This window comes from Haliaeetus leucocephalus, unplaced genomic scaffold (assembly GCF_000737465.1).
Source record: "Haliaeetus leucocephalus isolate CR32 unplaced genomic scaffold, Haliaeetus_leucocephalus-4.0 Scaffold556, whole genome shotgun sequence".
Taxonomy (NCBI): domain Eukaryota; kingdom Metazoa; phylum Chordata; class Aves; order Accipitriformes; family Accipitridae; genus Haliaeetus; species Haliaeetus leucocephalus.
This window is the reverse complement of record NW_010972992.1, coordinates 6,660,269-6,685,971: the sequence shown is the minus strand read 5'-3', so window position 1 is coordinate 6,685,971 and position 25,703 is coordinate 6,660,269. Positions and strand designations below refer to the sequence as shown.

At 45.3% G+C, this 25,703-nt stretch overlaps 2 protein-coding genes across 4 annotated transcripts; both read left to right on the top strand.

Annotated features, from left to right (window-relative positions):
- Window positions 1-1,238: 1,238 nt before the first annotated feature.
- On the top strand, window positions 1,239-12,002 carry LOC104837946 (uncharacterized oxidoreductase C663.09c-like). The gene is made up of 6 exons (XM_010577413.1): window positions 1,239-1,384; window positions 9,398-9,449; window positions 9,765-9,952; window positions 10,394-10,549; window positions 11,423-11,533; window positions 11,749-12,002. The coding sequence occupies exons 1-6, from the start codon at window positions 1,244-1,246 to the stop codon at window positions 11,860-11,862; spliced, it is 762 nt and encodes a 253-aa protein (XP_010575715.1). The 5' UTR covers window positions 1,239-1,243; the 3' UTR covers window positions 11,863-12,002.
- Window positions 12,003-14,696: 2,694 nt separating this feature from the next.
- Window positions 14,697-17,358, top strand: AURKAIP1 (aurora kinase A interacting protein 1). Of its 3 annotated transcripts, none has more exons than XM_010577411.1 (4): window positions 14,697-14,710; window positions 15,247-15,335; window positions 15,837-16,285; window positions 17,198-17,358. In XM_010577411.1, the coding sequence occupies exons 2-4, from the start codon at window positions 15,284-15,286 to the stop codon at window positions 17,303-17,305; spliced, it is 609 nt and encodes a 202-aa protein (XP_010575713.1). In that variant the 5' UTR covers window positions 14,697-14,710; window positions 15,247-15,283; the 3' UTR covers window positions 17,306-17,358. The 3 variants fall into 3 exon arrangements, with proteins under 3 accessions (XP_010575713.1, XP_010575714.1, XP_010575712.1); XM_010577412.1 differs by lacking the exon at window positions 14,697-14,710 and adding an exon at window positions 14,834-15,115; XM_010577410.1 differs by lacking the exon at window positions 14,697-14,710 and having other exon boundaries at window positions 14,834-15,335.
- The last annotated feature ends 8,345 nt before the right edge of the window (window positions 17,359-25,703 follow it).

Below are 25,703 nucleotides of genomic sequence, written 5' to 3'. Positions count from 1 at the left end.
ACTTTTCCATAGAATGTGTACAAATTACCAAATGTCTTTGTGCTTTAGTTTTCCAAGTAAAACGGAGAGGCTACTTGTGACCTGTATTAGGATGAATTTAATGTTGTAAAAGCTTACTGATCTTTTAGTAAAGAAAAGAAAGAGCAATATAGTACTAACAGATGTAATTAACGCCTTTATACCTGCATATACCAATTTATATGCATGAATATATGCAGTCAATAATAAATTATTTATCTGGGAAAGCATGCACAAGCACTGTGGGTAATAGGTGTGAGGACTAGCTAAAGCCTGTAGCGATTTCCAGGAATGGGTCACCCACAATGCAGGATGAATAGGAAAGAAATGCTCATACCAGGCAAAAAAGGCAGCTTGCTCTGCGCCTCTGGCAGTGACGTGGGGAGTCCAGAAACGTGGGTTCCGTTCCTGCCTCTGCTTCATCACCCTGTTAGAGAACTTCTATTTTTTTCTTCTACCCACTCCGAGATCCTGGGGGTAGCAATTTCACCATTGTCCATTTATGTCAGTCTTATGAATAAGGATTATTTCTTACAGAGCGGTCACGCCGTGCCCCGCAGAACTGCGGCCACGCTCGGGGCAGCCAGTCGCCGCTGTGACAGAGTTCTGGGGTTGTTTTTTTTCCCCGCAGAAATTTGTGAAACGGGGCGTTCAGGTGATTGTGCGGGGAGCGAGTTAGGGTGTGATCTGGGCAAGAGAGGGAAGAACAAATTTATCTTCCCCTCTTGGAAGGCTAATCATTTTCTGAGTGCGCTCTTTTCTTCCACGGGGCGGGGGGGGGAACGAAGCTCCAGACAAAAACCCAGGCCACCATCCCACGCTGTTGAGGGCTGGCTGCGTGGCCCCGGTCTCTCGGGATTCTCCCGGGACCCCAAAATCCCAAACCACCCGCCTGTGTCCCGTCCCCCCCCCATCTCCTCCGCCGCACCGCGACCCACCGGGAGGACGGGAGCCGAGCCCCGGGGCTTTCGGCAGCGATCCGGGGAAACCGAAGGCCCGTGGGCGGTCCGGGGAAGGGCTTTGGCTGAGCCCAGAGGCAGCGGGGGAGGTACGGGGCCGAGCCGAGCCGAGCCGGGCCGGGCCGGGCGGGGCGACGGGGGCGGGATCGGGGCGGCGGTGCCGGCTCCGCTCCTCGCAGGTTAAGAGCTGCGGGGGGGCTGAGCTGGGAAAAGAGAGAGAAGCCGAGGAAAGCGAACCCAACCGAGCCGTGCCGAGCCGTGCCAGCATGGCCCAGCCGCGCTGCCGCTCCGTCCTCATCACCGGTTGCAGCCGGGGGATCGGACTGGGGCTGGTGCGGGGGCTCGTAGCGGCCAACCCTGCCCCGGATTTGGTCTTTGCTACCTGCCGGTATCCCGAGAAAGCCCAGGTAACCCGGGATCGGGTTTGGGGTTGGGGAGGAACGGAATTCCCCGGGTGGGGATGCTGCCAGCCCGCCGGAGCATCGTGTCTCCGGGAACCGGGGGTCCCCTCCCCGGTTTCTCGGTGTTTTAGGCTGCCGGGGGTCTCGCTAGCCCTCCCGAGAAGAGCCTGGCAGGAGCTGCGGAGAGGAGCACACGTCTTGGTGGCTGGAAGGCAGTGGGAGTCCGGGGGGGGAGCCTGGGGCTGGAGCCCGGGAGGGGGTGAGAAGGTATTTGTGGAAGCGTAGAACAGGTCAAGCATCTCTGCGACCAAGCGCTTGGGGTCCCAGTAGCCGGAGTGGGATGGGAACTGGGGGCTGAGCTGCCACCCCGGCTAGGGGGCCGGATGGGGTAGAGTCGGGGCCGTGAAAGTCTCCGAGGCTGGAGGTGAAATGGGCAAGGGATATTGGGGTTTGGGTACTTGGGTGCGTTCCCGAGAGGAGGAGAGGTGGGCTGGAAACACTGCAGCCCTGGCCCCAGCTGGGCAGGCAGGCTGGACAGCTGCAGCATCTCAAGCGCTCCTGCCAGCCGCTTGCTCCAGTCCCCGAGTTTCTCGCTATATTTGCAGCTGGAGAGAAGTATGTCCTGTCCTTCTCCCGTTTTGCACGGACCCAGAGCCCTGCAGGGGTAGTCTAGCCCCCAAAAGCTCTCCCAGTGAAACCTGTTACAGCTTTCCTCACCCATTCTACGTGGTGTGTCTATGTCCCCAAAAGGAGCTGTGCCCCGTCTGTCTCTCTCTCCCCTTTCTCCGCTGGACTTGCAACAAGCGAGAAGGCCCAAATGAATGACGAATTCAACACTCCTCTTAGTGCCCTTCTTGGCTGGGTAGGGACCAGAGCCTCTGCTGAAACCATAGCAGCTTTTGTTACGTGCTGCTGGTGAATTCACTTGCAGCCCTTTCCCCTTTCAGCCAGTATTCCTACTGCTACAGCATAGCAGTAAAGCGTTTGGACTTCTTCCCCATCCCTACATGTTATAAATGACTGTCAGACAAATTAAAGGCTGCACCCAAACCTTTGGGAGGCCAACTGATAACGAGGGTTATTGGTCTGCTCACTTTGTGGCTGCTAGCATCCTCTGTTGCATCCCAAGTCTGATCTTGACTCTCCTTAGTAAGGTTTCTACCTGTACTGCTAGGGCAGCACAGCAATACACGCAGGTATCACTCTCCTCCTTTCCTAGGAAAGCTCTAGTGCTCCAGAACTGCAAGAATCCGAGCTCTCAACTCTATGACTTTTCAAATCCCTGCGTATTGCCGCAGGCATTCGGTAGGAGAATTGATACCGAAAGCCCTACTTCTGCATCTCCCCTATTTCAAGCATGGCACAAGGCTGCCTTAGCGAAAGGCAGATTCCCTGGTGTGTGCACAGGTAAACTTATATGTCTGTTCCCTTAAGGCTGATTGTATTCTTTTCAGCGCAAACTGTGATCACACCATGCTAGCAATAAACAAAATGTGGCAGCTTCGTTTACTGCTTAGCTATACAAAAACTTTAAAAGACAGTGCCGAGGCTCCTGCTTCAAGGGTGGTAGTACAGAGTTGGTCAGATAACAACACCTGCAGTCTGACCGCTCGGTTCTCCGCTGGCACTGTGCTGCCCTACAGGAACTTGTGAAACTGAAGAAAAAGGTCTTAATCTTGTTTCTTGTAAAAAAAAAAAAAAAAAAAAATCTCTCCAGCACAAAGACACATTTAGGATATTTCTGAATTGAATTGCTGAGAAACAGCCCAGCGAGACTGAAACCTGGTGCACAGACTGCCTTTCAGAGCCACCCGTTCCTGCAGCTTCGCCCCCTCAGCCCCCCTTCGGCACTACATGAGCTCCTGAACAGGTATTCACTACCATTCTGTTCGCTTTTAACTCCTGTTACAAGATCTGGCATTTATCCCAGATGTATTTCCTATTGGTGATTGCACAACAGCGTGGTACAGTAGTGGTACAGGAAACCAGCAGAGACATATGACCTGCTGTTAGATAGAAATCTCCCTGCTTAGTTGTTTGTTCTAAAGCCGCCTTAGCTGGTGCTGAGAGAGGTTCTGTTTTTTCACCAGTTGGCCCTTGTGTTCAGAAGTGATTTCTCGTTATAATGGTCTTGGATCAATTACATGGAGAAGCAAAGCGGTTCCTTCAATAAGAAGAGCTTCCTAGGAAACATTACACGGATGTATCTTAACGCAACTTGGGAGTTTTTTTGCATTGCCAGTACTTAAAAATCTTCAGCAAAAAGGCTGGTAAACCTGCACAAGAAGATGAAATAGCCTTCAAATAGTGTGCCTGGGAAGAGTCTGGGTCGCTTCTTGCTTGCAGTGGTAGAAACCTGGAAAGCCTGCTGGCAGTCATGTCTCATGTAGGCAGGAAGCTGGCCAAGAGCCACATTCCAGTAACCCCGAGCGGTGACTCTGCAGGCCACATGGGGTGCATCCTAAACTGCCTTTTTTTTTTTTTTTTTTCGGTTAGGGGGGGCAAGGTTTGTCTTTGGTGGATCAGGGTGGGGTTTTGTTCTTTGTAAGGACCTCTAGGCCATGTGCTGTGCTTTGGCAGTACATCAATAGAAACCTCTGCAGCCAGCTGAAAGCGTATTTCTAACAGATGGGTTTGGAAACTCCACAAGGCAGGGAAATCTTTACTAAAGGTATTGTAGCAGTCTCACTAGTATTATCTGTCCCATCTGCAGCGCATAAAGTTGGCACAAAACTTTCTGACCTTCTGAGGTGTGTTTCCACCATGCTGCTAGTCCTTCTAGCTGGCAGAGGGCAAGCACAGACGTGCTCGAGCCTTTAGCAATGGGAGGCTTAGCACCGTATACAACTGACTATCTCGAAGCTTGGATCCCATTTGGCAGTGTTGCTCAAATGTGATATGGTAAGGGAAGGCAAAGGTTCAGTGACTTTCTTGTCTTTTTTTTTTTTTTTTTTCTTTCCCAGAGAGAAAGCTTTGCCTTCACTGACTTTCCAGTCAAATCCTGAAAACGCAGAGTTCAGGTTCCTGCACTCCAGAGGCTGGCACTGCAGATTTGTCTTAGTGCACATGAAATGGGCTTTGCCCATCTAAGACCTGTTTGTTGACCACGTGACTGGGCTGTGAAGTTGAGTGACTTGTTCTTTCTCTGCACACCTGAGCTGTCAGTGGTTGTTTTTTCTCTTGGCAGTGATTTAAGCAGTCTACTTTTGTTTCCTCCCACTTTGCTTCGTGGTAAGGGACCATATGAAAAATCCTCCTTAATACGAATACACTGCCCCCCACTTCCTCTCCTGGATTAGAGGATGAACTCGGAGAACAGCAACTTTGGACAGTTCTCTTAAATTCTGCTCTCATCTGGTTTGGTTAGAGTAGCATTGTCCTGTCGTAGAACGCAGGGAGGGGAGAAAGGATGGGAAGAGCTTAAATGAAAAGCCTTTTAAAAACCACCTTCCATTTTTTAGAGGAAAAGTGATTAAATATGCTTAGCTACTGGCAAATCCAGCGCCCATCTTGGGGAAAATAGCCAGCAGCAATTCCTGGGTAGCCGAGAGTTATCCAGAGAATCTCTCAAGAGTTATCCAGAGAATCTCTGGGCAGAGCGCATGCTGTTACAGATGCAGATGACTGCATACTTTGGAGTCCTCCAAAGTGGACAGATAAGAGCCCCAAAGGACCTGACTTTAGAAAGAGATGCTGGAGAAGGGTCCGACTTTGCTTTCCTCTGCTTACTACAGAAAGCAGCATGTCTCCTGTAACTTGCTAACCCTGTGATAATGCTGAACAGCTGCAAGCTTTTGCATGTGAGTCTGTGCTGGCAGAAGTTGTAATAACTTGAGTTTTTGTGCTGAATAGCTCCTAGGTGGCCTCCACAGAACATTTGCCTAACAAATGGACTTTAGATCACAGGATAACATGCAGCAGGCCTGCAGGCGCATCTAGATAACCGCTGCCCCTCCTTGAAAAGTACCATACTAGACTCCTTCAGCCACACTTTGTTTCTCATCTGCCTTTACTTGGGCTGCTCCAGCACTGAGAGTGGAAGCAGCTACAAATCTCTTGCAAAATGATCCTGACGTCCTGTCTTTCCACTCCAGATGGACAAAACCACAGTACGGTTATTATTAGGCAGCCTGTACGGGCTCATGGACCCATCTGTAATTCTCCCCTACCCTCCTGTATTTCTTTCTTGCTCGCTCTTCCCCCATCCTGCTTCCTCATAAAAGGGAAAAAACTCTGATCTACACTTTAAGACTACACCTAATGATGCTGTAGCCCCTGTAGTCCCCCCTCTGACTTGCTGAGGTATGGAGGGAAGAGATGGCTTTCTGAGGAATCAAGGTAGCTGAAAGGATCGAAACGGCCATGGTGTAAATCTGTTCACAGCGCGTCCTGTACTCAGCTTGGCTGTGCTGAGAGCTGAACGTGGGACCTCGGGACAGGAGCATCTCTTGTTTCTCCTGCTCTCCCCAAAAGCTCAAGTGTGTTCCCAGGTGAACAAGAAAGCGTTCAGTTCCTTGCTGCTCCGGAGTCCTCTACCGGGCTCTGGAAAGCTTCCAGGGCTTAATGTGCTGTTTCCCTTCCTCTGAAGTAGGAGATAGTGTTACTAACAGTGCTGTGTCTGTTCCCTTGTCAGACAGAGCTCTCGCTGAAGTGCTTCTGCACACTGTCTCTGTCAGGTTTTGTTTTTGTTTTTTTTCTTTCCTACATATTTTAGCCATGTGGTCTGCTATCGGGGAGAGCAGCTGAGCAATCTCTGGAGCAGCGCTCTAGCAAGATAGATGTGTTATATCAGGCAAAGGAGGCATTCTTGAAGTCTTTCTAATTTGGGGTTATTGCAGTGTTGGGGTTTTTTTTTCTGGAAGTGTTTTGCGCTTCCTACAGCATTAAGGTCTGGCTCCTCTTGAGTCAGAGAGGCCATGGATTTGGGGCAGTCTGCAGCAGCTTGGTGTCAGCTATTCCACAATCAAACAGTCAGTTGGCTGTAGACCGGGATACTGAAGAGCCTGTCTCGGAGAGACACGGGCAAATATGATCCATCTTTGACTTCGTCCGGAGTGCAAGCAGGATGATGTGAAAGGATACCCATGTATCCTTTGCCTGACAAAGCTGCCTACAGGCTGCGTTAGTTTGGCTTGATTGCTTCCAACTGGCCTGGTATGGCCAGGTCCTTTCCAAGAGCTGTAACTGAAGTGAATAATGCTTTCATAAAGAAGGCAAAGTAAATCTTTCTAAATGACAAAGACAACATAACATTCCTGGTTGAAATCTAGCAATAAATATCCTGTGTACGGACGAACCTGTGTCTGGAGCCTTGAGTGCCAGAGGATCTTGTTTAAATTGGAGTAGGCTGACTTTTTGTTAATCATAATTAAAATCAGCAAGCAGGAAACAACGGATGCTAATCAGAGTTTAAATTTTTCTTGGAATCCCTAAGAGTTGATTCTCAGGGGTAAACAGTTATTCAGGTACAAAGCACTTCTAGAGCCGACTATGCTAAACACAGTATTAGGGAGTTGTGTTGTGGTTTTCTGTTGGTTTTGTTTGTTTTTAAATTGGCTATCACAGTACACTAACTAAAAATGACTTAGCCTGGGATATGTTGGCTGTACCTACTGTCTTTAAATTAAACTGCATAAACTGACATTAAAACACAAGCTGCACTTCAAACATCAGTACCGACGAGCTCACTTATTCTTATGTATGCATTGCCGTTATGATCTGCACTGGCTCTGGTAGACTGCTCCGAGATCTCATCTTCCCAGGGATTTAACCTATTTGTCCTGGGTGCAGTGCCTCTGCACTAGCATGTTGGCATAGAAAAGCGAGCGCAAGTCTGCTGCTGCAAAAAACTTTGCAGGCAACTTTGGTGGGTGTAGGTTTGGTTTTTGTTGGTTTGGTTTTATTTGTTTTGGTGGGGTTTTTTTTGTTTTGTTTTTAATGGGTGGAGAACAAGGCATTTGACAGATGACCACACTGAGTTTAAGGAAAGCTTATCCCTTCAGTGGGGAGTCAATAACTAGTATATGCATGCATTGCAGTAATATTTTCAGAGTTCTCTGGACACAGGAGGCTTTTGATCTCTTTGATCAAAACTACCTGGGGTGGGGGAAGAGGATAAGCAGCATACGTGGCTGGTGGCTTGAAATGGCTGTATCTGATCGTGCTGCCATGAAGCTGTCTCTGTCCTCCTCTCTGCATGTTCCTTCTAGTCACCGCAGGAAAAAGAATAGGCTTTTCTGCAATTCTTTGGTTTCCTAACTGGATTTTTCAGCTTACATTTATATCAGGTGGAGTAACATTCTTGAAGACCAAAGCTGTCTAAGTTAGCTTTATGCCTGGAAGCTGCTTCTGAGAAACCACTGAAGTGGGAGTCACTTGTTAACTAAGTAGTTAACTAAATGCAAAAACCATTGAATTTTAAACCTAATTTGCATGCAGCAATTGTAATTTTATGCTGTTTATGTTCTGGAGAATGCTTAATGCTACAGTGTTTGCAGTTCTTAATTGAACATATTGCTTACTCACTTCAGAAGCCTCTCAGCTGCTGTCACTACACAAAACATCTCCGGCCTTTTAGCAAAAGTTAGTAGCTTGTTTCTGTCAGAGAGTGAAGCAATCTGACTATAAATAAATGTACAAACCTTGAGAAGCCAGAGCACTTCTGGAGTTTATTATCAAGTGAGCGATACTGTCAAAGTCCAGTGGACAGTCCAAAGCCACATAATTATTGCAGGCCTTGACATGGCAGAACTATTTCATGCCTGACTATCAATAAACAAGATAGTGTGTCCTGGGCCTTTAATCCGTTGAAAACTGTCCCATTAAGCCTATCCAAGGGATGGAATGTCTTCTGGTTTTGTGCTTCTGACTCTCCCACCTTCCTTCCCCCTCCCCTTAATAGCCTTAACTGCAGTTGTAGATTGTCCTCAGTGGGAGAACAAATTTTCTAAACAAGCCTGGAGAGAATCCTGCAGAGTATGAACTGAGATAAAAGATGTAATGCATTATAGCTTGACAGAGGACATGGAGTCCCTACGTGTCTCCAAGTGGCAAAGAAGTACTCTTTCAAAATCAGCCTTCGTGACCCCTATTCCCAAAGGGCTCCTAAAGAAATGGATTTGCTTGAGCTGGAATGTTTGGCCAGGGTTGCTCGGGCTCCTAAACGTGGCTGGGAGTATGTAATCCATCTGTTACATTTGGCCACACTTCCCGCTTGGCTACATGGCACAGAAACCTAAGTATTCCAGCTGGGCCTATAAATCCAATTTGGACACACTTTGTCCAGCAGCAACACCAGTAGAGTACTAATGTTCTCCAAGACCACTAGTCATGCCTCTACTGAGAGGTAGTAGACAGATGACTGAATTACAGCTATCTAGCAGAGAGAGAATTGTTCTCGTGGACAGTTGCTGTGTATGTAACCAATTTCATGCGTGCTTTACCTTCGGTTACAAGAACTGAAGCTAATCAGAGTGCTGGGAAACAGAATTTCCACAGGAAAATTGCTAGGAAACTTTTCCTGCAAGCAGTAATTCCAAATGGCTTTTCTTAAGGATTCCTGTTGCCCTGAACTGATGTCTAGCACTAGCTGAGCTTCAGGAAGATTGCGGTGCTTTTCTTACAGAAGTAGGGAATCACTGGCTTGGAATACAGGCTGAGCACCAGGTCTGCTGTGGAACTGGCAACAGTGGCCGCCTGATCAAAGACCTTTGGTTACACTAGAAACACATGCCTGAGTTGTACACACCGGGAACTAACTCTGTAATCTAGAGTGCTGGTGTCTTGACTAAGCAGGTAAAGAGTCCAGTTTCTTGGAGCAGTTGATACCGCTCTCAGGAAAGCTGCTCAGCAGGTTGGAAAACAAAGTAGTATCACTGCCTTCAGTCCAATTATGAAAATAAATGGCAGTTACAATTCCGGAGGTGTAGATCTCAAACTGTTTTATGTAATAGCCATGGATATATATATATATATAAAAAATATATGTAAAAGATAACACAAATAATTTCTTCTTCCTAGGAACTCCAGCAGCTTAGCAAGCAATACAGCAATATCAGGCTCCTCCAACTGGGTGAGTAAAGGGCTTATACAGAAGTATGTTCAACTAAGTCAGCTGAGTGCATCTTAAGAAACTGGTCTCCTGGGTGATCAGTAGCTGTACCTGACCTCCAGCAGCTGAAAACAATCACCCTCACCTTGAAATAGCACTGGGGAAACATAATTTATGTAAAGTCTTCTGTGTATTGTCATCTCTGTGTGCTGCCTAAATGTCCCCATTGAGACTAATGCCTTAGCTTTGATTTAGCACCGTGTTGTGTAGTGACAGACGGCATTTGAACCACTCAGTTCACTGTTCACTGTGGCTATTCTTGGCTCCTCTGTGCAGATGTGGTCTGTGAAAACAGCATCAAGAAAGTAGTCAAGGAAGTGGAAGAAATTGTGGGAGACAAAGGTCTGAACTGCCTCATTAACAATGCTGGCATCAATGTGCTTGCTTCCTTGGAAGAAGTCACAGCAGAGACAATGCTCACCATTTATGAAACCAATACAGTTGCCCAGCTGATGGTCACCAAGGTAAGAATTGGGAGGAATGTACTTAATCTTTGGTACTGTAAGATGCTTTTCCACTGGTGAGCTCGACACGTAACCCAAGCATTTGTCACCTTGGAACTGCACAGATACAGGTCTGATATCAAACTGCATGCCTAGAAAGCAGCAATAGATCCATTTTATCAAGGATCTTTCTCTTTATTTAAATCCATCTGGTATGAGGTCACTTCAGTAGACAGGTTGGGCTAGGAGGTAGGCAGAAGAGACTGAAGGTCCTTGCTACTTACAGCTGGCTTTTAGAGAAAGGTTTCCTATGGTCAGCTCATCTGGGGAGCCATCACCATTCTGTGCTGGTGGCATAGAGTTGTACTGCAATTCTTCATAGAGCAGAACCCGAGAGTCCGGCTTGCCTTGAATGGGCCAAGTGCAAGCTGACCAAATTAAAACAAGCTCTTGTTTTCACAGGCATTTCTACCCCTTCTGAGGAAGGCAGCCCAGCTGAGCACAGGAATGGGCTGCCATAGAGCTGCTATTATCAATATGTCCTCTCTTGCTGCCTCCATGCAACTCGTCCAGGCAAATGAGATGTTCCTAAAGGTCTACCCCTACAGGATAGCAAAGGTTTGTAGGCTTCCCTGGGCTGTGCTCACCGGGTGAGGGCAGACCTGTGAGTCAAAGACCCCTCTGAGCTTGAGACGTTGACGTGAGGTGCTCAGCACCTCCTTGGACAGGCTGACACAGGAACTGTTCTTGTTCTTCATGTGGGTGGAAATGGGATCTGTGAAAACTATACATCTGGAGCAAGCATGCCAACTTCTTAAGAACAGGCTTACAAATGCTCCATCACTACTCTCATATAGATCCATCACAGAGGGACTTGGCATTCAGGGAGGAACTGATGCCATCAAGTGTGTGTCCTATTAGCTGTGTTCCTCTCCAGTCCAAGCAAGATATCAGGCATGAAACTCAACAAAAGGTGTGCTGACCTGTACATGGTAACGCCACTCAGTGAGAGGTGGAGTTTTTAGTTTTGTCACATCCAGAGACTGAGTTTGTACGAACAGTCAAGATTAAACATACAGTTTCTCCTACACCACCTACTCATAAGCTGTTAAAATGCTTGTTTTCCCTGTTCAGAAGTGAAAAACTGAATGTTTGTGTAGTGATTATTGCAGAAAAACAGAGTCCTTATGTCAATATTATTTTCCCCACAGCTCCTTAGGAGTTTCAAATGCTACTTTATCTTCCATGATAACTTAGTTTCATCTTTGGGCAGTAAGCTTATGGCAAGAGAGCTTTCACAATGCTTCTCTTAACAGGTATCTCTGAGAACAAAGCCTTCACTAAATCTGGATAAGTTACTGTGATACTGTTACTGCCCCTTCTTTTGTCAAGAGACAGCATGGTGGAAGGGAGGTGCCAGTTAGCTTGGCTTAAGGTCTTGCTCAAGGTTTGTAAAACTAGCATGCTAATAGATGGTTTCCACTCTTGTAGACTGCGCTGAACATGATCACCAGGTGTCTTGCTGCAGACTTGAAATCAGACGGAATTCTCTGTATTTCTTTGCATCCGGGCTGGCTTCAGACAGACATGGGCGGAAACATGGTAGGTGACATCTCTCTGAAAATGTCAAAGTATGACTCCCTTGTTGTCCCAACCCTTGAGCAAGAACCCACTGTACAGGATACACTTCCATGTGCTGCAGAAGCACACTATGAAACACGAAAATATGTCCCACTTGATCCTAGTAGCTCCTTAAATGCATTTGGTTCTCTTCTGTAGGGTATTTCCAGTAATAATCTAAGCTTGATTTGCTCTAGGCTCCCATGCAGGTGCAAGAGGCTATCCCAGGTATTCTCTCTGTTCTGGACCGTCTTGGTGAAAAAGAAAACGGTTCCTTCCTGGACTGGCAAGGGGAAACTCTACCGTGGTAGAAGCGCACGGCATACTACAGAAACAACATGTCAGTCACTATTTAAATTGTGCCACTAATGTCTGTGTCTCTAGGGTTTTCTTATATGCTAGTTGAAATAGCCAGTCTGATATCCAGCCTCTCTCTAGGTGTATTTGGAAAGTGAGGTGGCTGACTCTTTTACTTGGTATTGCTACTGCTCTGTTCTAATGCTTCCTGCAAATACTACTGTGCTCTTAGTGATAGGTATCTCCTGGAACCATCTAAAGTAGATAAAAACTGCAAGTTAAATCCAGGGGCTGGTTCCTCTTCACTTCCAAAACGAAAGCGGGCCTCTTGCTCTCTGCAGAAGTAAATGACCTGACCTCAGTGTAAGGCCAGTGTAAGCTGTCAGATTCCAGTATGTCCAGTCTGCTGGAGACATCTCTCTGGAAAAGGTCCTTTGGTTTCTTTCAGTCCTAACTGAGCCACGGCTAAAATTGCCCAGCTCTAAAGTATGTGAATTTGGTACTTCTGTGAATTCCTCAGCAACCTCTGAGCGACCCCAGGCTGACAGCACACACCAGGCCATTGCTTGGCTCCCAGTGGGTGACTAACACCCTGATATGGGGGTGGGAATGTTGTTTTGTACATAAACTTCTAAAGTGTCTTCAATAAAGTCTTGTTTAAACAAACAGTCTGTTTACTGAACTACTTCCGTTAATTTCTCTGCATGTAGGTTTCTCTTTGTAGGTTTCTCTTCCCTGACCAGAGAACTGTACTTCTACCTTGCAGGAAGAAACTCCTAACAAGTGCTGTCTCCTTCAGGCTAGATGGGTTTAACACGGTTGGGGTGTACCTGAAACTGAGGCAGACCCTTGTTCTGCTCTGAAATACTAAAAGCAGCTAGTGAAAAGATCTCTGTGTTCAGGCTGAGGTAGGGATAAAAGCAAAAAGTTCTTTGAAGTCTGGGATTGGCTTCAACATTGCTCCTTCATGCCAGCTAATTAGGCACTTTCATGCTGTGCCAACATGGTGGGTTCCCGTACCAAGTCAGAAAAGACAAACAACAGCCAGGTAAGTGGGAGAGACAGGTGTGGCTGTTCCTGGACAGCAGCCACTGTGAGACCTGCCCTCAGATGCAGCTGAGGGTGTGTAAGGGAGAGGTGTCTAGCTGCCTTCCGTGCTCCCCACGTTGACAGGGATATAAAGTCTCACTATAACAGCTGCTTGTTACGCCACGCTTCTGTGCTCAGACCTATTTTTAGTGATGTGCCGCTGTCACTGAGCGGGTGAACGAAATGCAGTGCTTTCCTATCAGCTGAAAGGATGAGAGGAAATGGCCTCAGGTTGCACCAGGGGAGGTTTAGACTGGATATTAGGAAGAATTTCTTTACTGAAAGGGTTGTCAGGTATTGGAACAGGCTGCCCAGGGAAGCGGTGGTGTCACCATCCCTGGAGGTGTTCAAAAAACATGTAGGTGTGGCACTTCAGGACATTGTTTAGTTTAGTTCAGTGGGCAGGGTGGCGTTGGGTTGACTTTTTGATCTTAAAGGTCTTTTCCAACCTAAATGATTTTATGATTCTAAAGCCATTGACTTTCCATCTCAAAGCCTGACTGTAGTATGAGTACAAACCTGATACGGGTAAGGGGCAAGCTCAGTTAGTTGAACTAGTTTGAATCGAACGCTGGCTGGGGAAAAGGAACTGATGTGCCTTCTTCAGCCTGCTGTGAGCAGCGCCAATGGAAACAGTCCCCGCTCCACGGTTCGGACGGGTGGGAGCAGGAGAGAAGCGATGGCTGCGGGAAAGGAGAGGAGACAACCCGTTTGCAAAAGCCTCGCAAGCGCTTCCTTCGCCTGGATGCTCCAACGCAACGCAGCGGTCGCAACCCGCGGCCCCGCTGCCGCCCGACCCGTCTTGTTGTGAGGGGACTCAGCCCACCCAGGGCCAGCCGGCCCTCCGCCACCTTCCCCCGTCTCCCTCGGGCCCAGGCTGCCAGCTCCGACCCGTCCCCTCGGAGAACGAGCCTGTTACAAACGCTCGTGACAAATTGGAGGAGCCAATTTGTATTGAATAAAAAAATCGAATTTATTAGCAAGCGATAAGAGAGCAAAACAGCGCTGGGCGGCCGGGGAGGCAATCCTCCACCACAGGCCCGCAACTTTATGTTACCGTTACATTCCTTATATACATTTCATGTACCCCCTTTCTTGTAAGTCTCCGCCTTGTCCTGCTTCTTCTTTCTTCACTTGTGCGGGTCTGTTACTATGCAGATTCGGTAAATTTTCTCAAGGATGAGTATCCTTTGATGTAGAATGTCTTTTGATGTGGAGAAATACAGTCTTGGTTAATTGCAGCTGTTGTCCTTCCTCTCCTTATCTAGTAAGTTATAGCCATTGCTTTTTTCCCCCTTATCTAGTAAGTTATAGCCACTGCCCTCTTCCCGTGACCTTTACGCATCACTTAAGCAAGTTTTTGCTAATTACACAAGGCATATGTTAACTCTCAATATGTCTCTTCCCCCTTCTCGATTTCATGAACAAAGTTAACCCGTTCATTACAATCCGAGCCGTTTCCCACCACCTCACCCCACCAAATGGCCGCCCGTGGAGGAAAAACCCTCCTCATCCTCCTCCACCCCCCCGCGGGAAGGCCCGGGCGGGCCGAGCACCTTCTCCCCGACCTCCCTCCCCCTGGAACAGCGGCCGAAGGTGTGTGTGTGTGTGGGGGGAAACCCGGGACCTTGCCGAAAAGGGACAAGGGACCGGGATCGGGGTGTCCGGACCGGGCGAACGGCGGGCGATCGCCGACCCGGCCCGGCCGCGCTTCACTGGCGGAAGTGCCTCGGCGGGAGCCGGAAGTTCCGGGTTGAGAGGCGGAAGGGGATGGTGAGTGATGGCGGGCGGCAGGTTGAGGTGTAGGGTCCGGGTGGGATGGCTGGTGGTTCCCTGGGTTGGGTCGTGCCTGGGGCAGCGGGGCAGCGGTGGGGTTTGGTGGGAGGGTAGGCTGGGAGCAGGGTTGCGGCCCGGTCCGCCTCGGTAACGGCCCTTCGTTAGGCCGAGGGGGTTGTTCCTCACGGCCTGAGGGCAGCGGGCGGCTTTTTTGGGCTCCGGTTTTTGCTGTGGAAGTCACGGCTTCGGATTGAGCTGGGGAGGAGTGTGCCAGCGGGAGTGGGGCTGAAGTTACCTTGCTTTTAAACCTGGAACAGCCGAAGCTTTGTTAATCACCTCTGGAACTCGGCTACACCGGTGCCTGTGGGCCGGGCCCCTCCAGCGAAATCCCACAGCGTGTTGGTAAAACGAGGAGGGTGCTTGGAGTGTCTCAGCCCATCTTTTAGGGGTTTGGGGTTGGACTCTGAAGGTTTTCTTTGAAAGTGTAAAAACCATCTGTTTGCCTCATTGAATAAATGTTCTTACTTTAACAGTCATTCCTGGCTCTGACAGTGAACAAAGTGAAGCAATATGTTAATATCACGGCTGACTTCCCCGTTATTGAAGGCTTCACGAATTACAGGTAAACGTGTAGTGTGACCTATTTTCTGTTTGTTTTTTTTTTCTGGGGTCATTGGGCTCCCAAAAATTTCTTTTCCAGCAAGCGGTGTGAGAGTGGTGAGGCTGTTGTTGATTCAGTGGTTATCGAATGTTATTATGTCTTTGGTCTGTTCTGTCAGTATTGTGTAGCTCTGATTTGACTTCTTTTAAGCTTAGGAGGAGATGCTTTCGCACCAGAAAGGCTTAATACAGCCAACAGTTCCTAGCCATTCCAAATTGCACTTACACAGTTTACACAGTAAAATACTGTACAATGTAGTTTTCGCAGATGGTGTTACAGCAATGTAATTAAATTAACAAAGACTTCGATGCTTTTGTGATGGGAATATAATATTTGTAAGCAGCTTCCTTTATTAGGTTATTCTGGCCATGGTTGTCTAATGGTTTGAGAGCTGGGCAGAGGTTTTTTTAAGATACTGTTTGAAAATTCTGCCTCTTAAGTGAAATTGTTTTTTTCTCAAAGGCCGCCTTTTGTCAAGGTCAGTGTCTTCCTTTCTTTGCTATCGGTCTACATCTGTGCACTATAGCACGCAGCCGTCTAACAAGAGTGGAGCCCAGCCTCAGCGGTGGTATGCTCTGGACCCTGAACTGGAAGAGATGCTGATCCCCAGAAAACTTTCCATCAGCCCCTTAGAAAGCTGGCTGACAGTTAGATACTCCCTTCCTAACGCAGAAGTCCTTAATGCTCAGGAAGAAGTGGGCTATGAACCTCTCCAGCGATATGACTGTCCCCCATCTGATGAGGGAGCTGATGTGGAGGAAGGAGAAGGGACGCTTAACAACAAGCTTCAGTGTAAGAACGTTTTGAAGATTCGCAGAAGGAAAATGAATCGGCACAAGTTCAAAAAGCTGCTAAAGCGAAGAAAGTTTGTACGGAGGAGGATAAAGGAAGGTCGCAAGAAGAAACGTCAGGTAAGCTCAGGGTAGAGAGAACTTCTTGACATAAATCTGCCCACTTCTCAAACTGGCTTCTGTTCAGGTATCGGATTATGTTTTTAGGTGGAATTGATGTGGGGAAAAATGGCAGCAGCTCAGAAGGCCTTAATGAATTCAGTATTTACTGGTACCATAGCTTTTTCTGTTTTGTATTTGACCTGTACATCTTCGGAAGTTGTAGTTTAGAATATTTCTGTGGTTGTAAACATGTATGTGTGGTAGTTACTAGGCATAATTTTTCTTGTGTGACAGTAAGTTATAAATATATGGCTAATGGAGAAGAACTGTAGCATTTGTGTGAAAGATTAATTCATGTGTCTGCGTTACATCAGGGAGAATGGTTTAATTTCTTTCCTGTCTTGCCAACATCCTCAAGTGCTTCCTATTGTCTTTTTCTGTACAGAAGCCTTTTAGTTCCCTTAGTAGAAGGGGTGAGGGGAGACATGTGTCTTCATTCAACACTGCCTTTCAGTAGTTTGTTATGTTTGCTATGATATAGTTTAGTTAATTTGCTGCTAATTTTCACCTTGCCTAGGTGCAAATTGGGGTTAATTGTAATTCCATTTCTTCAGATTTGTAGGAAGCAGTGTTCAATACTTTATGAGGAGGAAATCCTCTTAATTTTCTTAGAAGTTTTGTTTTCCATCTTCTCAGTTTTCCTCTCACAGGACTTTTAAAATAATACTACCAAGTCCTTGTGCAGTGTATTTTCTGTGTTAAGACTAACTATTTTGACACTTAGAACAAGCTGCCTACTTAAAACATTTGTTGCCTTTGTGTGCATTATACCTAGATTCTCCTTGGGACACATGGGCAGTGGCTGAATACTTGAGTGTTGCTTCTGAGCTGCGTTACTATTTTTTCTTTCTTTTTTTTTTCCTGTTTCAGGTAAAATTCGAGAAAGATTTGGAGCGCATCTGGAAAAGAGCTGGTTTGAAAAATCCTCCTGCGGGATGGCAAACACCCAAGATATTTCTGAAAAGTTCAAAGCGATAAAAACACTTGTAATGAGTCTTAACCTGTAATTGTAATTAAAAAATATTTAAGTACTCAGATTACTTTTAACCTTTTTCTGAGTGGGATGAAACTAGTAGGAGGAAACTTTCAATCTTGGTGAGCAGTTTTCCGAGGGCAAACATGACAACAATATGCATTTCCTCCTCAAAAGAATGATGTGAGCCCCTTGTACATAGTGACTTGTGTACAGTCCTGGGCTGCTGCCCCCAACTGTATGCCTGAGCAAAGGTGTCTTAGACTGCAGCTGAATTTCTGAAGTTCCTATTTAAGGTTAGACTGAACGATGTACTATAAGAACAATCAGTTGTGGGAGATGGGCTAACTGAAAGAATTCTTCTGATTGCAAGAATACCTACAGAAGACACAAGCATTTTTAAAAGTTCTTTTGTAGCCTTACTATAGAAGGGCTGGTGGTTACTAAGAGTTGTGGTGAAATAGGAATTGGATCAGAATTCCATAGAATACCTCTGTAAAAGCTTTAATTTTCAGTTACCTGAAGCCATGGTGTGCATGTGCCTTAGGCATTGCATAAGCATCCTTAAAAGGCGTGTTTATTTTTTCTGTTCTGTTTTGTGCTAATAAAAAAAATTGTTATTTTTTTTCTACGATTGACCACTGTCATACAGAACATCCAGATACTGGTATCAGTAAAAGTTCAGAGCTAATTATTAATTAACTACAAAAACCGTTTTCTGCTGGAGACAACTTTGTTGTAATCAGCTGGTTTTACATGATTGAAGAGAGTCATGAAAGCTGTGAAAAATAGAGATGTTTATTTTAAACCCTGACAGAGGACTTTATATCTGGGTTCTGTTTTGGGTTCTACTTTTGATTTTTCTGTTTGAGGCAGTTAACTTTTGTTCTGTGTGATGTAGTTCTTCCCTGTCTGTATTCCCACAGATAGATGGGATGGACTGACCTCTGAGAGAAAGGAGGGAAAAAGAATGAGTCTCCTTCAGACTTGTCATTCTGCAGCATACAGGGAAGCTACGCTGAAAATGCATTCCCTTTTATCTGCTAGGAGCAGGACACTTGACTAAACTGAAAGGGAAGAAAAAAAGTAATCTGTGCAACTCATTGCTGCAAGGTAGAGTTTAATCTCGCTGCAGGAAGGACAGGTGACTCCCAGCGTACAGTGGACGACTGAGGTTCTGTGTATGGCTCTCTGCTCTTCTTGTCGATAGATGGCAGCGAATTCAAAGCCTCTGAAACTCCTTAGCCATTAATGTAGAAGCTAGCTGGATCTTTATGCCTGTATCCTAAGGAAAGGGTACACCCACATTTAAAAATTGGTTAATCTTGCTGGAGAACTGGTGGCATCCTGAGAACTGTATTGAAGTCTTGTAGAAACATGTGGTTAGCACATTTTTATAGTTCTTTTTTTCCAAACCATATTTTAACAGCAGGCAACTTTGATCAAAAAAATTAAAAATATGTTCTGTCCTTTTCATGCTTTAAATAGGCAGCAGTTGCTTTTAACCAAGACTGGTAGGACTCTTTCATTCGGGCAATGGTCAGGATTTCAATGAAGAGGAGGATGTCTAGCCATGAGCCTTAGAAACTTGCCAAGCAAGAGAAGGTTGAGTGTTGATTCTGGTTTACAGGTTTGTTAAATATGCAGAGTGTATCTAGGCGTTTCTAAAATATCAATACGCATTTCCTGCACAAAGATGCATAGATGAAAGGCTGGGGCCTGAGAGGATTAGCACCTTTGAAGTCAGGTCCGTGTCTCTTTTCCCCAGTCACATTTGTTTTAAGACCCTTTATGCCAGCATTGTTGTTCTCTGTGAGTCCTACAGCTTCTCTTACTGACTCTTAGTCCAAGCTTGCTGTTTTTCTGTCGGGGAAAAATGGTAATCGGTTTGCACATTTCCAGGAGATTGCTGGCTGCTGAACAGTTGGAATGCATTTGGCATTAAACAGAGCAAAAGACTTTATAAAAGACAGCAGTAGCGTGCCCTGCTCATTTATCCGTGCTGTACCTCCGATTTCAGTTTTGAGGTTTATTATTCCTTGATTTTCTTTTTGTCTTACTTAATCCTATAACTTGCATCTTTGCGCTCTGTTGTAGTCTCTGAATATACAAACTGCCCAAGGGTTTGTTATCCATTTTTATCCACTAAGGCTTATGTTGCTCTTGCCTCTCTCTAGTTTGATATAAAACCTCTCTTGCTCTTGGGGAGCATCACAATGGGGCTGTAGATCATAGACTTGTCCATTGTACTCTGCTGGGATCATGCAGACAGAGAACTTTGTATGCCATTTTCCTGGATCAGCACCACCACCTTGCTCTCCAATTTGTTTTTACATCAGAATAGTAACTAGAAAAGAGAATTATTGAAATAGTGGGAATTGCAAAGCATAATCATTCAGTACCTTGTGATGTTCCAGTGCAAGTGAACTCTTGTCCTATGGCAATGATCGTGTTATATTCGGTTATTTGTGTGGTGAATTGTAAGTCTCCATGAAGTAAGGTAGTTTATTAAATGGTATGCTCTCTAAGTAGTAGTCCAAATTGTAGTCTGCCAAGAGTAGTCATTACTTTTACATCTATTAGACATAATTACGCAACCGTGTATAGAAGTCTGGAACGACTGTGTAATTTACAAAAGTGTGTGTAAACCATCCATGGCAGTTACTGCCAGTCTTAGTCATATAAATGCTATTTTCCTTTTTCCTGAAGGACCTCAAAGCACGTCTCAGAGTTTGTATTTTCTTTGTGGCAGATATTGCAAAGACTCTGTCTTACATGGCACTAATCAGATAATGCATACCAGGGTTGTATCAGCTTGCTTTAACTCTCTTGACCACAGGATGCAATTTTAAACTCTCACTTTGCTAAACAGAATCAGATAGATGAAGGCTGCACTTATTTTTCTGTAGGGGGAGCACGAGTACATAATATACTATTTACAAAGCTTTATTACGAGTTGCTGTTCCTCTCCAAAATACGTGCAAACCAATGTACCTGCACACTTAGTAAATGTGTATGTGTGTGTGCATATGTAGCTGTGGTAGCCAAAAAAAAAAAAAGGCTGCAAACAGGAAAGGTTTGACTTTCATAATTCTCAAAATATTTAAGACTTGAAAGATTTCTCCTTCATCTCCTTATTATTCTGCTGTTCTGAGAGGAAATGGTTGAAAGTCAGTAGAAGGTTGCTAGACAAATTCATGCTTTTTATTACAGAGGCTGGACATATCCAGTGGGATTGTGATTTTATGTTTGAAACTGCCTGACAGTCATTGGTCTGGAAAGGCCCCTCAAAATTGGAATATAAAACTAATTACACTCATGCTTACATCCTTAGTTCTTGGATTGCATGCACTTAAATATAGACAGCAAGCTCAGTTAGCTGAACAGAACATCAAGTTTTGGTAGTTTTGTCACAGCAATCACGTTTGTGCTGAAATGACTTGGCTCTAAAAGAGGAAGTCAGCTGACTCAGAAGGGATGAAAGTTCTGAATTTTGTTTCTCTTAGCCAAAGTGTCACATTGCAAACTCAGAGGGTGTTCTCTCTTTCAGAAAGGTCAAAAGTCAGCAACATGTTGGTAGTGGGCTTCTGACACAGATGTGGCAGAAATGCCATTTCTTTCTAATGCCAGCAAGTAATGGTTGCTGGCAAACTTTAGATTTTAGTTGTCTCCTTGACCTGGATAGCAACGTTTCTTACTAGGGTAGGAATTAAATGCATTTTTATGAGTTTTCTCTGGCAAATATATTGTTCAATTGCATCAGTATAGATTCTTGAAGTTTTTTTAGAGTCTTCTGGACATAAAATAACAGTTCTTTCATCCACACAAATGAATCCAATAGAACTTACAAAATAACTTGCAGCTGAGAATCAGGCCTGATTGTATATAGGAAAGGGAGCAACGCAAAAGAACTGCTTGCTGCAGCTTTTCCTCAATGATTGTGTTTTCTTAACACAATCCAAGATAGGTTTGCTTGGCACAGGGGGTGGAAAAGCCTGGATCAACTGCCAGTACTTTGCATTGCGAGATGATTGCTTAGTGGTCCGCAGTGGTAGAGATGAGGTGTTAGCAAAGACAAGAGATTTTTAGAACTAATGCTGAAGCGGGAGGTCTGTGATACTGATGGGGAGTAGAAAATTTATTTCAGTTACCTTTTTATAAAGATAGCAACCATACTATTTCAGTGCAAATGAGAAAGCCAAGAAGGTTGGTCCCTTTGGTAGCCAGGATTGAACCCCAAATGGGTGGAAAGAAACATTTAAAGTGCGTGTAAATTGCAGCAGCATAGCAATTTGGGTTAACCTCTTCAGGCACAAACAGCAGTTAACCATAGCACCTCTGATAGTCTGGAGTCTATGGAAGAGATTTTAGGTCTGTATGGCAGCCATTTGCTCCAGCCGACCACAGGAACAGGCTTCTTGGTAATTGTCTGCTGTAGTTTTGGCTCACTTCAGATTAATTCTATTCAACTTCAAGTTTGTCATAGGAAAAGGCAGAGTCCAGCAGTGAATACAAGATGTTCCTTTCCTCTGGAAATCTTGCGCTTACCGTACAAAGCATGTTGGATAGTCTGCTAGCTGTTAAAGCAGCCCTGAGGTCATGCAGACAGTGAGTCTGAGCTTGTGGATGCCCTCTCCATGCTATCCTTGGCACAGACAGAAGGACAGTTTGCTGCCTGTCCAGGAAGGAGTCATGTGGAGAGGAAATGGAGTGGAATGTAATGATGGCTTCTCCAGCTTCTGCTCATGAGACCAGACCTGAAGCTGATTCAAACCAGGAGCTGCATAGGTTGTAATGGGACCAAAGACATTACATTGAAGGAAAACACTGATCTGAATTGAGGCTGTTTGTAAACATGCAAAAGGTTGAGTAAAATCCTAAAGCACGGGGACCCTGGACAAAAATTTATGTTGGTATTGCCCAGACAGTCAGATTTTGTTAGGCTGATGGCCTGTCACTTTGAAAGGGTCCAGACTGAAAGAGTTTATTCAGTGTTTTCAACTGTGATTTCATGGGACCAGGCACGTGTGTGTTGAATTGCTGAGGACAGGCTGTGGGATGCTCAGTAAACGTGGCTGCACAGAACTGTAGCAGCAAATGTAGAGAGAAATTTTCTTGATGTTACTGTTATACTAGCTCCTGATAGGTAGTGTGCCTAAGAGTTTTTGGAGTGTGGGGTTTTTTGTGGTCATGTTGGTTTTATTTTTTTGTTTGGAGTTTTTGTTTGTTTGTTGGTTTTCGGGTTTTTTTGTTGTTGTTTGGGGGTTTGGTTGTGTGGTGGGTTTTTTTTTTTTTTGGTTGGTTGGTTGGGTGGGTGTTGTGTGGGTTTTTTGGGTTTTTTTAACATCAGAGGGAGAGGGCAGGGGTGATGCCTTCTCCGTTGCTGCAGGAGGATTTCTCTGCATACCATAACTCTGGCACTGGAAGCCCAAGTTCTTTTTATGTCTGTATTGTGGGAACTGTTGTTCTTTCTTTCATTAGTAAGTCAAGATCAGTCTTCAAAGGAGTACATGTTAGCCCATGTCAGGGAATGCTTATGAGCATCTGGTGTACAAAACATACCTTTCAAGGGTTTAATAGGACCTTGCTCCTTCCGTTACCTGACTACCATTGCCCCATAATTCCTGAGCAGGAACAATGTGTACCTTTACTCCGGTGAGCTAATACCCATATTAAATGGGATACTTTCACATTAAAAACTGTCAAAATGTTACCTAGGATAAGTTGGTGTGTGTATGTTGGCTTCAGTAGCTCTGGTTTGGTCCTTCTCAAAATATGAAGCCAGCTCTACTTCAGTGGGTGGGTGTGAACCCTAGTCCATGTATTCCAAAGTTAATAAACCATGCTTGCTTAGCTGAAAATCTGGCTGAAGTGATCTTACTGATCTTGCAAACAGTACCTGTGGATAACTAAAATGACATCTTTTCTTTTCGCCATTCATGCTGTTCTACTGTTGGCGTTTCTGTTCTGACTGTGAAAACATCCTGGTTTGGGTTCGCTTGGGCTGACCCTGGTCGGTTACTCTCCAAAAATAACAGCACACTCTGCTTAACCTGGAGCGTTGGATTTGCAGAACTGAAATGGGTTTGAAAAGTGGGGTTTGCTTTTCCTACTGGTTTTTAGTTAAAAAAAATTCAGTAACTGCAGCTCTTGTAGTCATCTGAGCTAGCTTTAAGCAAGCAGAGTGTTCTGGCTTTACTGTGGAAGTATCCATTCTTGCTTGCCTTTCCCTGTAAGACAGAAGAACAAAACTAAAACAAGGAGTTCTGTGAGTCAGACAATTTAAGACAACCGTCTGATACGTCACTTTTGTGTCAATTCCCTGAAATAAGACTGAATTTTTTAGTCTTGCGCACTGCATGGGCACTAATGCATCTTTTTCTCTGTTATGCTAGTTAAAAAACTTGTAAGAACTATAAAACTATGAGACTTGTCCCCTACTCTCAAATGTAGCTGAAATTGGCTATTGTGCTTCAAAGTAATGGGAAAGAGGGGGAGGTTGAATGGACAGTGGGATCATATAACTGCATGTGCCTTGTTTCCTTAGGAAATGTGGCTAAAATTTTATTTAAAATAGAAAAATAACATGAAATGTTGGTCAAAAATGAGGTTCTTTTCACTTGTTCTATAAACAAGACTTGGTGCTGATCAGGCAAGTCTTGCACTGAGGGAGTGTCATTGCTTCTGTATGTCTAGGTCCGGAGAAAACACTCCCGGAGCCTCTCAGCAGCTGCAAGCACTTCAGAGTCCCATAACCACTTGCAAAGTGATTGGTGTTAACACAAGGATGTGGAGACCTGAGCAACGAGTTGGCATATCACGTAAAAAACTAACAGCTTTGAATTTGTCAGGTTTATTCTAAGGGAGTTAACAATTCATGTCAGGATGCTTCTGGCTGAGCTTTATCACTAGCCCATGAGGAACTGGTTAAATCTGAAGAATAATCAGTCATTGAAGAATGTGCCAAAGAAAAAAAACAGTAGAAGAAACTACAACAGTTACAGTCAGCAATGTGACTATGTGTAAACAGCACCACGTTACTCACCAGCTCCATTCCCTGGGTGCTTTTGAGTCAGAGCTGTTTCCTCTACTGACAAAGGGTTTTTGCTGCTGTCAGCACCGAGGCAGCTAGTTCATTACGGAACAGCCAGCTGGAGTCTGTTCAGCAGCAGAATCAGCAGGTACATCCTGAAGGCAGAATCTGTGACTGGTCACTCAGGCTTAGCAGACCTTGATTTGGCTTCCCTGACCATTCATATTGTTTCAGTTACTGTCCAGAAGATGCTGCTGCATATGATCTTTTCGGTTGCTTTCCCTAGGTCTGAATGGGTATCCTCCAGAGAACTCTCAGTGCCTAATTTTACTGTCTTTGTGATGTGGGAGAATGGCCTGTATTATTATTGGCATCCTCCCATCTGTGAGAACTTCTGCTTGTAGGCCCATCGGAAGGTAGGACAGAACTAAATGTGTGCTACTTTCTGATAACATCATCCATCCCTTGGGGAAGGGAAGAGGGTTGTAGCCTTTGGAAAGACAAGAAAGGCTTTCTCTCACAAGAATTTGTGCAAAAACCTGGGACTGTGGAAAGAAAGTGAGCAGAAGATAACAATCTTGATATCTGTGCCTTGGGTGCAACACCTTCTCCTTGAGTGAGGTTTCTAATTATGAAGTGGAGCTGGGGAGCGGAAAGGAGAGCAAATAAAAATACACATATGTAGCCTTCAGTGTAGGCACAGCTACTTCTGGAGTAGGGGTGCTAGGTTAAAGTAACTTGAACATTTCCACATTGTACTGATGGAGGAATATGCATTACTACATATGGTGTCATGGGGCTGCTCCACAACTTGAGTGGGAACTGTAAATGAGCTTTACTGTCTTTTGGGGTTGGGTTTTTTGTGTTTTGGTTTGTGGGGGTTTTTTCCCCCTTCTCGACATGGTTTCTGTTACCCGAGCGTACGCAGGCTGTTGAGGGGGATGACAGGTCCTATGGCTCTGCAGACGCTACAAGCTTGTGCTGTTGTGTACAACTGTGAGGAGCTGGACTGGGAGAGAGCAGTACAAAGCATGTATGCCATAAACTGGGCATTGGTACAAATCAGCTCCAGGCAAAGTTTTCTGTTGTGTAGCCTGCCTGGGAATTAACGTTAGCACTCAAGTTTCAGGTATATGCTTTGAGAGAGGAATGAGATCTGCTCTGCTGAGCCAAGGGGAAGTTGTCCTCTTCCATTCTAAAGGGGTGTTGCAAAAAGCCTAAAGGCAGCAAGGGGAAAGCCAGTTTGTTTGCTGTGTATTTCAGCCTGGAGTGGGTCAAAATCAGCTTAGACATGCTCATAACTTTGGCTGGATCCTACTGAGTGATCATTTCTTTCCCTTAATACGGCTCAGTGTCAGTGTATCTCAGGG

Coding starts and splice junctions, on each gene's coding strand:
- LOC104837946 (XM_010577413.1), top strand. CDS start 1,244: ATGGCCCAGCCGCGCTGCCGCTCCGTCCTCATCACCGGTTGCAGCCGG. Junction 9,953..10,393: donor CCCAGCTGATGGTCACCAAG/GTAAGAATTGGG, acceptor TTGTTTTCACAG/GCATTTCTACCCCTTCTGAG. Junction 11,534..11,748: donor CAGACATGGGCGGAAACATG/GTAGGTGACATC, acceptor GATTTGCTCTAG/GCTCCCATGCAGGTGCAAGA.
- AURKAIP1 (XM_010577411.1), top strand. CDS start 15,284: ATGTTAATATCACGGCTGACTTCCCCGTTATTGAAGGCTTCACGAATT. Junction 15,336..15,836: donor GAAGGCTTCACGAATTACAG/GTAAACGTGTAG, acceptor TTTTTCTCAAAG/GCCGCCTTTTGTCAAGGTCA. Junction 16,286..17,197: donor GTCGCAAGAAGAAACGTCAG/GTAAGCTCAGGG, acceptor TTCCTGTTTCAG/GTAAAATTCGAGAAAGATTT.